Source organism: Psittacula echo, assembly GCF_963264785.1.
Source record: "Psittacula echo genome assembly, contig: SCAFFOLD_79, whole genome shotgun sequence".
NCBI classification, from domain to species: domain Eukaryota; kingdom Metazoa; phylum Chordata; class Aves; order Psittaciformes; family Psittacidae; genus Psittacula; species Psittacula echo.
The window spans coordinates 1-10,558 of NW_027664259.1; the positions used below are offsets into that span (position 1 = coordinate 1).

At 60.5% G+C, this 10,558-nt stretch overlaps 1 protein-coding gene across 1 annotated transcript; it reads left to right on the forward strand.

Annotated features, from left to right (window-relative positions):
* The first annotated feature begins 208 nt into the window (after window positions 1-208).
* On the forward strand, window positions 209-9,854 carry LOC308218234 (battenin-like). Its single transcript, XM_080639699.1, has 6 exons — window positions 209-444; window positions 546-614; window positions 2,091-2,146; window positions 3,657-3,750; window positions 5,172-5,312; window positions 9,295-9,854. The coding sequence occupies exons 1-6, from the start codon at window positions 265-267 to the stop codon at window positions 9,409-9,411; spliced, it is 657 nt and encodes a 218-aa protein (XP_080495825.1). The 5' UTR covers window positions 209-264; the 3' UTR covers window positions 9,412-9,854.
* Window positions 9,855-10,558: the final 704 nt, after the last annotated feature.

Consider the following 10,558-nt stretch of genomic DNA (forward strand, 5'->3'; position numbering starts at 1 on the left):
TCTATGGGGTCTCTATGGGTCTCTATGGGTCCCTATGGGGTCTCTATGGGTCTCTATGGGTCTCTATGGGTCTCTATGGGGTCTCTATGGGTCTCTATGGGGTCTCTATGGGTCTCTATAGGGTCTCTATGGGGTCTCTATGGGTCTCTATGGGTCTCTATAGGGTCTCTATGGGGTCTCTATGGGTCTCTATGGGTCTCTATGGGTCTCTATAGGGTCTCTATAGGGTCTCTATGGGGCTCTGTGGGTCTCTATGGGGTCTCTATGGGGCTCTATGGGTCTCTATGGGTCCCTATGGGGCAGAGCCCCCCCATGGCCCCTCCCCCCCCATCTCCCCCCAGTTTCTTCTTCCTCCTCCTGCCGCCCCCTCCCCCCCCCCGCCCCACGGAGCCGCCCCCCCCCGCCGCGGGGGTCACGTGGGGGGAGCGCTGGGGCGTGGTCAAGGTGAGGGGGCGGAGCTTGGCGGGGAGGGGGCGGGGCTCGGAGGGAAGGGCCCCGCGCTCTGATTGGCTCCGCCCCCCCCCCCCCCCCCCCCCCCCCCCCAGCGCGCGCTGCCGGACGCGTTCCCATTGGCTGGCGTTTACTTCGCCGAGTACTTCATTAACCAGGGCGTGGTGAGCGGGGGGGCGCTATGGGGCAGCTCTGGGGCTGGAGGGCTATGGGGTGGGGGGGCTATGGGGCAGCTATGGGGCAGCTATGGGGCTGGGAGGGCTATGGGGTGGGGGGGCTATGGGGCTGGAGGGCTATGGGGTGGGGGGCTATGGGGCAGCTCTGGGGCTGGAGGGCTATGGGGTGGGGGGCTATGGGGCAGCTCTGGGGCTGGAGGGCTATGGGGTGGGGGGCTATGGGGCAGCTATGGGGCAGCTCTGGGGCTGGAGGGCTATGGGGTGGGGGGGCTATGGGGCTGGAGGGCTATGGGGTGGGAGGGCTATGGGGCTGGAGGGCTATGGGGTGGGGGGCTATGGGGCTGGAGGGCTATGGGGTGGGGGGCTATGGGGCAGCTCTGGGGCTGGAGGGCTATGGGGTGGGGGGGCTATGGGGCTGGAGGGCTATGGGGTGGGGGGCTATGGGGCTGGAGGGCTATGGGGTGGGGGGCTATGGGGCAGCTATGGGGCAGCTATGGGGCTGGAGGGCTATGGGGTGGGGGGCTATGGGGCAGCTATGGGGCAGCTATGGGGCTGGAGGGCTATGGGGTGGGGGGCTATGGGGCAGCTATGGGGCTGGAGGGCTATGGGGTGGGGGGCTATGGGGCAGCTATGGGGCAGCTCTGGGGCTGGAGGGCTATGGGGTGGGGGGGCTATGGGGCAGCTATGGGGCTGGAGGGCTATGGGGTGGGGGGGCTATGGGGCAGCTATGGGGCTGGAGGGCTATGGGGTGGGGGGCTATGGGGCAGCTATGGGGCTGGAGGGCTATGGGGTGGGGGGCTATGGGGCAGCTATGGGGCTGGAGGGCTATGGGGTGGGGGGCTATGGGGTGGGGGGGCTATAGGGCAGGTATGAGGCAGCTATGGGGCAGCTATGGGGCAGCTATGGGGCTGGAGGGCTATGGGGTGGGGGGGCTATAGGGCAGGTATGAGGCAGCTATGGGGCAGCTATGGGGCAGCTATGGGGCTGGAGGGCTATGGGGTGGGGGGGCTATGAGGCAGGTATGGGGCGGCTATGGGGCTAGAGGGCTATGGGGCAGGGGGGTTATGGGGCAGCTATGGGGTGGGAGGGCTGTGGGGCAGTGGGCGCTATGGGGCAACTATGGGGTGCGGGGCCTATGGAGCACTATGGGGCTGGAGAGCTATGGGGCGGGGGGAGCTATGGGGCCGCTATGGGGCTGGAGGGCTATGGGGCAGGAGAATTATGGGGCACCTATGGGGCACGGGGGGCTATGGGGCACCTATTGGGTGGGGGGGTTATGGGGCAGCTATGGGGCAGGGGTCTATGGGACAATGGGGGCTATGGGGCAGCTGTGGGGCTGGTGCCATAGGGCTGGGCTGAGCGCTATAGGGTGGGTTCTATGGGGCTGGGGTGGTCTCTATGGTCTTTATGGGTCGCTATGGGTCACGCTATGGGTCCAGCCCCACACATTGCTCTCCCCCTCAGCTGGACCTCCTCTACTTCCCCACATCCTCCCTGACCCACAACGACCAGTACCGGTGGTGAGCCCCATAGCGGGGGGAACCTATGGGGTCTCTATGGGTCTCTATGGGGTCTCTATGGGTCTCTATGGGTCTCTATGGGGTCTCTATGGGTCTCTCTATGGGTCTCCATGGGTCGCTATGGGGTCTCTATGGGTCCCAATGGGTCCCTGTGGGTCTCTATGGGGTCTCTATGGGGTCTCTATGGGGTCTCTATGGGGTCTCTATGGGGTCTCTATGGGGTCTCTATGGGTCTCTATGGGTCTCTATGGGGTCTCTATGGGTCTCTATGGGGTCCCTATGGGGTCTCTATGGGTCTCCATGGGTCGCTATGGGGTCTCTATGGGTCCCAATGGGTCCCTGTGGGTCTCTATGGGGTCTCTATGGGGTCTCTATGGGTCTCTATGGGGTCTCTATGGGTCTCTATGGGGTCTCTATGGGGTCTCTATGGGGTCTCTATGGGTCTCTATGGGTCTCTATGGGGTCTCTATGGGGTCTCCATGGGTCTCTATGGGGTCTCTATGGGTCTCTATGGGTCTCTATGGGGTCTCTATAGGTCTCTATGGGTCTCTATGGGTCTCTATGGGTCTCTCTGGGTCTTTATAGGTCTCTATGGGTCTCTATGGGTCTCTATGGGGTCTCTATGGGTCTCTATGGGGTCTCTATAGGTCTCTATGGGTCTCTATGGGGTCTCTATGGGGTCTCTATGGGGTCCCTATGGGTCGCTATGGGGTCTCTATGGGGTCTCTATGGAGTCTCTATGGGGTCTCTATGGGGTCTCTATGGGTCCCTGTGGGGTCTCTATGGGGTCTCTATGGGTCGCTATGGGGTCTCTATAGGGTCTCTCTCTATGGGTCCCTATGGGGTCTCTATGGGTCGCTATGGGGTCTCTATGGGGTCTCTATGGGTCGCTATGGGGTCTCTATGGGGTCTCTATGGGTCTCTATGGGTCGCTATGGGGTCTCTATGGGGTCTCTATGGGTCTCTATGGGTCCCTATGGGGTCTCTATGGGTCGCTATGGGGTCTCTATGGGTCTCTATGGGGTCTCTATGGGTCGCTATGGGGTCTCTATGGGTCTCTATGGGGTCTCTATGGGTCCCTATGGGGTCTCTATGGGGTCTCTATGGGTCTCTATGGGGTCTCTATGGGGTCTCTATGGGGTCTCTATGGGTCCCTATGGGGTCTCTATGGGGTCTCTATGGGTCGCTATGGGGTCTCTATGGGGTCTCTATGGGTCTCTATGGGGTCTCTATGGGGTCTCTATGGGTCGCTATGGGGTCTCTATGGGGTCTCTATGGGTCTCTATGGGTCTCTATGGGGTCTCTATGGGGTCTCTATGGGTCTCTATGGGTCTCTATGGGGTTTCTATGGGGTCTCTATGGGTCTCGTCTCTATGGGGTCTCTATGGGTCTCTATGGGTCTCTATGGGTCTCTATGGGGTCTCTATGGGGTCTCTATGGGTCTCTATGGGGTCTCTATGGGTCCCTATGGGTCGCTATGGGGCAGCCCCACACCCAGCCCCACCCCCAGGTCCCAGCTCCTTTACCAGGCCGGGGTCTTCGTCTCCCGCTCCGGCTTCCGCTGCCTCCGCCTGCGCCAGATCTGGGGCCTGATGGGGCTGCAGGTGCGGACCCACACTTGGGGGGCAGCCCCATAAGTGCCCCCCTCTACCCCATAGACCGCCCCATAACCACTGCCCCATAACCCGCCCCTCACCCACACTTAGGGGGCAGCCCCATTAAGTGCCCCCCAGCCCCATAAGTGCCCTCCTCTACCCCATAGAACGCCCCATAACCACTGCCCCATAACCCACTCCTGACCCACACTTAGGGGGCAGCCCCATTAAGTGCCCCCCAGCCCCATAAGCGCCCCCCCAGCCCCATAAGTGCTCCCCCAGCCCATAAGTGCCCGCCCAGCCCCATAGACCGCCCCATAACCACTGCCCCATAACCCGCCCCTCACCCACACTTAGGGGGCAGCCCCATAAGTGCCCCCCAGCCCCATAAGTGCCCTCCTCTACCCCATAGAACGCCCCATAACCACTGCCCCATAACCCACTCCTGACCCACACTTAGGGGGCAGCCCCATTAAGTGCCCCCCAGCCCCATAAGTGCTCCCCTCTACCCCATAGAACGCACCATAACCACTGCCCCATAACCCGCCCCTGACCCGCACTGGGGGGGCAGCCCCATAAGTGCCCCCCAGCCCCATAAGTGGCCCCCAGCCCCATAAGTGCCCCCCTCTACCCCATAGAACGCCCCATAACCACTGCCCTATAACCCACCCCTGACCCACAATTAGGGGGCAGCCCCATTAAGTGCCCCCCAGCCCCATAAGTGCCCTCCTCTACCCCATAGAACGCCCCATAACCACTGCCCTATAACCCACTCCTGACCCACAATTAGGGGGCAGCCCCATAAGTGCCCCCCAGCCCCATAAGTGCCCCCCAGCCCCATAAGTGCCCCCCCAGCCCCATAAGTACCCCCCAGCCCCATAAGCACCCCCCAGCCCCATAAGTGCCCCCCAGCCCCATAAGCACCGCCAGCCCCATAAGTGCCCCCAGCCCCATAAGCACCCCCCAGCCCCATAAGTACCCCCCAGCCCCATAAGTACCCCCCAGCCCCATAAGTACCCCCCAGCCCCATAAGTGCCCTCCAGCCCCATAAGTACCCCCCAGCCCCACAAGTACCCCCCAGCCCCATAAGTACCCCCCAGCCCCATAAGTACCCCCCAGCCCCATAAGTGCCCACCAGCCCCATAAGTACCCCCCAGCCCCACAAGTACCCTCCAGCCCCACAAGTACCCCCCAGCCCCACAAGTACCCCCCAGCCCCATAAGTACCCCCCAGCCCCATAAGTACCCCCAGCCCCACAAGCACCCCCCAGCCCCATAAGTGCCCCCCTCTACCCCATAGACCGCCCCATAACCACTGCCCCATAACCCGCCCCTGACCCACACTTGGGGGGCAGCCCCATAAGCGCCCCCAGAGGAGCCCCTCCCCCAGCCGCGTTGGCGCCGCCCCCCTGACGCAAGCCCCGCCCCCAGGTGCTGAACGCCGCGCTCCTATTGGCCGCCGCCCTGGCGCCCTTCCTGCCCGCGGTGGGCGTGGCCTTCGCGCTCGTGCTGTGGGAGGGGCTGGTGGGGGGCGCGGCCTATGGGAGCGCGTACCTGCACGTGGGGCAGAGGGTGAGGGGGCGGGGCCAGGGCGGGCCAATGGGAGCGCGGGGAGGGGGGAGAGGGGCGGGGCCAGGGCGGGCCAATGGGAGCGCGGGGAGGGGGGAGAGGGGCGGGGCCAAGGGGGGCCAATGGGAGCGCGGGGAGGGGGGAGAGGGGCGGGGACAAGGGGGGCCAATGGGAGCGCGGGGATGGTGGGAGAGGGGCGGGGCCAGGGACTACGGGGTGGGGTTAGAGAGGTCTATGGGGTCTCTATGGGTCTCTATGGGGTCTCTAGGGGGTCTCTATGGGTCTCTATGGGGTCTCTATGGGTCTCTATGGGGTCTCTATGGGTCTCTATGGGTCTCTATGGGGTCTCTATGGGTCTCTATGGGTCTCTATGGGGTCTCTATGGGTCTCTATGGGGTCTCTATGGGGTCTCTATGGGTCTCTATGGGGTCTCTATGGGGTCTCTATGGGTCTCTATGGGGTCTCTATGGTTCTCTATGGGGTCTCTATGGGGTCTCTATGGGTCTCTATGGGGTCTCTATGGGTCTCTATGGGGTCTCTATGGGGTCTCTATGGGTCTCTATGGGTCTCTATGGGGTCTCTATGGGGTCTCTATGGGGTCTCTATGGGTCTCTATGGGGTCTCTATGGGGTCTCTACGGGATCTCTACGGGGTCTCTATGGGTCTCTATGGGCTCTCTATGGGGTCTCTATGGGTCTCTATGGGTCTCTATGGGCTCTCTATGGGGTCTCTATGGGTCTCTATGGGGTCTCTATGGGGTCTCTGTGGGGTCTCTATGGGGTCTCTATGGGTCTCTGTGGGGTCTCTATGGGGTCTCTATGGGTCTCTATGGGTCTCTATGGGGTCTCTATGGGGTCTCTATGGGTCTCTATGGGGTCTCTATGGGGTCTCTATGGGTCTCTATGGGGTCTCTGTGGGGTCTCTATGGGGTCTCTATGGGGTCTCTATGGGTCTCTGTGGGGTCTCTATGGGGTCTCTATGGGTCTCTATGGGTCTCTATGGGTCTCTATGGGGTCTCTATGGGTCTCTATGGGTCTCTATGGGTCTCTATGGGGTCTCTATGGGTCTCTATGGGTCTCTGTGGGGCTCTATGGGGGCTCTATGGGGTCTCTATGGGTCTCTGTGGGGTCTCTGTGGGGTCTCTGTGGGGTCTCTATGGGTCTCTATGGGTCTCTGTGGGGTCTCTATGGGGTCTCTATGGGTCTCTATGGGGTCTCTATGGGGTCTCTATGGGTCTCTATGGGGTCTCTATGGGGTCTCTATGGGTCTCTATGGGGTCTCTGTGGGGTCTCTATGGGGTCTCTATGGGGTCTCTATGGGTCTCTGTGGGGTCTCTATGGGGTCTCTATGGGTCTCTATGGGGTCTCTATGGGTCTCTATGGGTCTCTATGGGTCTCTATGGGGTCTCTATGGGTCTCTATGGGTCTCTGTGGGGCTCTATGGGGGCTCTATGGGGTCTCTATGGGTCTCTGTGGGGTCTCTGTGGGGTCTCTGTGGGGTCTCTATGGGTCTCTGTGGGGTCTCTATGGGTCTCTATGGGGTCTCTATGGGGTCTCTATGGGTCTCTATGGGGTCTCTATGGGGTCTCTATGGGGTCTCTATGGGTCTCTATAGGGTCTCTATGGGGTCTCTATGGGTCTCTATGGGGTCTCTATGGGTCTCTGTGGGGTCTCTATGGGTCTCTGTGGGGTCTCTATGGGGTCTCTATGGGTCTCTATGGGTCTCTGTGGGGTCTCTATGGGGTCTCTATGGGTCTCTATGGGTCTCTATGGAGTCTCTATGGGGTCTCTATGGGTCTCTGTGGGGTGTCTATGGGGTCTCTATGGGTCTCTATGGGTCTCTATGGGTCTCTATGGGGTCTCTATGGGTCTCTATGGGGTCTCTATGGGTCTCTGTGGGGTCTCTATGGGTCTCTGTGGGGTGTCTATGGGGTCTCTATGGGTCTCTATGGGTCTCTATGGGGTCTCTATGGGTCTCTGTGGGGTCTCTATGGGGTCTCTATGGGTCTCTGTGGGGTCTCTATGGGGTCTCTATGGGTCTCTGTGGGGTCTCTATGGGTCTCTATGGGTCTCTATGGGGTCTCTATGGGTCTCTATGGGTCTCTATGGGTCTCTATGACGTCTCTATGGGGTCTCTATGGGTCTCTATGGGTCTCTATGGGTCTCTGTGGGGTCTCTATGGGGTCTCTATGGGTCTCTATGGGTCTCTATGGAGTCTCTATGGGGTCTCTATGGGTCTCTGTGGGGTGTCTATGGGGTCTCTATGGGTCTCTATGGGTCTCTATGGGTCTCTATGGGGTCTCTATGGGTCCCTATGGGGTCTCTATGGGTCTCTGTGGGGTCTCTATGGGGTCTCTATGGGTCTCAATGGGTCTCTATGGGTCTCTATGGGGTCTCTATGGGTCTCTATGGGGTCTCTATGGGTCTCTGTGGGGTCTCTATGGGGTCTCTATGGGTCTCTGTGGGGTCTCTATGGGTCTCTATGGGGTCTCTATGGGTCTCTGTGGGGTCTCTATGGGTCTCTGTGGGGTGTCTATGGGGTCTCTATGGGTCTCTATGGGTCTCTGTGGGGTCTCTATGGGGTCTCTATGGGGTATCTATGGGTCTCTGTGGGGCTCTATGGGGGCTCTATGGGGTCTCTATGGGTCTCTGTGGGGTCTCTATGGGGTCTCTATGGGGTCTCTATGGGTCTCTATGGGTCTCTATGGGTCTCTGTGGGGTCTCTATGGGTCTCTGTGGGGTCTCTATGGGGTCTCTATGGGGTCTCTATGGGGTCTCTATGGGTCTCTATGGGGTCTCTATGGGGTCTCTATGGGTCTCTATGGGGTCTCTATGGGGTCTCTATGGGTCTCTGTGGGGTCTCTATGGGGTCTCTATGGGTCTCTGTGGGGTCTCTATGGGGTCTCTATGGGTCTCTATGGGGTCTCTATGGGTCTCTATGGGGTCTCTATGGGGTCTCTATGGGTCTCTATGGGGTCTCTATGGGTCTCTATGGGTCTCTGTGGGGTCTCTATGGGGTCTCTATGGGTCTCTGTGGGGTCTCTATGGGGTCTCTATGGGGCTCTATGGGGCTCTATGGGGTCTCTATGGGTCTCTATGGGTCCCTATGGGGTCTCTATGGGTCCCTATGGGTCTCTATGGGTCTCTATGGGTCCCTATGGGGTCTCTATGGGTCTCTATGGGTCTCTATGGGTCCCTATGGGGTCTCTATGGGGTCTCTATGGGTCTCTATGGGGTCTCTATGGGTCCATATGGGGTCTCTATGGGGTCTCTATGGGTCCGTATGGGGTCTCTATGGGGTCTCTATGGGTCCCTATGGGGTCTCTATGGGGTCTCTATGGGGTCTCTATGGGTCTCTATGGGTCTCTATGGGGTCTCTATGGGTTTCTGTGGGTCTCTATGGGGTCTCTATGGGGTCTCTAGGGGTCTCTAGGGGTCTCTATGGGGTCTCTATGGGTCTCTATGGGTCTCTATGGGGTCTCTATGGGTCTCTATGGGGTCTCTATGGGTCTCTATGGGTCTCTATGGGGTCTCTATGGGTTTCTATGGGGTCTCTATGGGGTCTCTATGGGTCTCTATGGGTCTCTATGGGGTCTCTATTGGGTCTCTATGGGGTCTCTATGGGTCTCTATGGGTCTCTATGGGGTCTCTATGGGGCTCTATGGGGCTCTATGGGTCTCTATGGGGTCTCTATGGGGTCTCTGTGGGGTCTCTATGGGTCTCTATGGGGTTTCTATGGGTCTCTATGGGTCTCTATGGGGTCTCTATGGGTCTCTATGGGGTCTCTATGGGGTCTCTATGGGTCTCTATGAGGTCTCTATGGGTCTCTATGGGTCTCTATGGGTCTCTATGGGGTTTCTATGGGTCTCTATGGGTCTCTATGGGGTCTCTATGGGTCTCTATGGGATCTCTATGGGGTCTCTATGAGGTCTCTATGGGTCTCTATGGGTCTCTATGGGGTCCCTGACCCCGGCTGTCTCCCGCAGGCGCCCCCAGGGGGGCGTGGCCTGGCCGTGGCCGTGACGTCACTGTTGCAGTCGCTGGGCGTGGCCTTGGCAGGGGTCGCGGCCATGGGGCTGCACAAGGGGCTCTGTGCCCCATAGCGGGACCCATAGCGACCCATAGAGACCCCATAGGGACCCATAGAGACCCCATAGGGACCCATAGAGACCCCATAGAGACCCCATAGGGACCCATAGAGACCCCATAGGGACCCATAGAGCCCCATAGGGACCCATCGGGACCCATGGAGAGGGCTCTCAGCCCCATAGCACCAATAAACCGGTTGCCCCATAACCGCCTGCGGCCTCTGCCTGGGGGAGGGGGCGTGGCCAGGGCGCGGTGGGCGGGGCTTGGGCCGCGGCGCGCCCCGCGGTTTTCCCGCCAGGACTCGCTTTCCCGCCGTCCCTTTCGCGCGCTCGCCGGTCCCGCCCCGCCCTCTTGGCCCCGCCCCCTTCCCGGGCGCGCCGGAACGGGAAAAGGCGGGGAAGGGGGCGGGGCCTCTTCGGTTGCGTCACTTCCGGCCGCACGAGCGTGCTCCGAGCGCTGCCGAGTGAGGGCGGGCTCTATGGGGGTCTATGGGGGTCTATGGGGGTCTATGGGGGGCTATGGGGCTCTGTGGGGCTCTATGGGGGGCTGTGGGGCTCTATGGGGGTCTATGGGGCTCTATGGGGGGCTATGGGGTCTATTGGGGGGTATGGCGGCTCTATGGGGCGCCATAGGGGGCTATGGGGGGCTATGGGGTAATCATGGGGCTGGGGTGGGTGGCAGTGGGGGGCTATGGGGCAGATCCATAGGGGGGGTATGGGTTCCTATGGGGTCTCTATGGGGTCTCTATGGGTCCCTATGGGGTCTCTATGGGGTCTCTATGGGTCTCTATGGGTCTCTATGGGGTCTCTATGGGGTCTCTATGGGTTCCTATGGGGTCTCTATGGGGTCTCTATGGGTTCCTATGGGTCTCTATGGGGTCTCTATGGGGTCTCTATGGGTCTCTATGGGGTCTCTATGGGGTCTCTATGGGTCTCTGTGGGTCCCTTTGGGCCCTGTGGGTCCCGATGCTCACACGTGTGGGGCTGCCCCATAGATCTGCCATGTCGCGCTTCTTCACCACCGGCTCCGACAGCGAATCCGAGTCCTCGGCCTCCGGCGATGAACTCGCCCCCAAGCCAGCGGGGGGCAACTACAGCAAGTGGGTGTCTATGGGGCGCTATGGGGTGTCTATGGGGTGTCTATGGGGCGCTATGGGGTGTC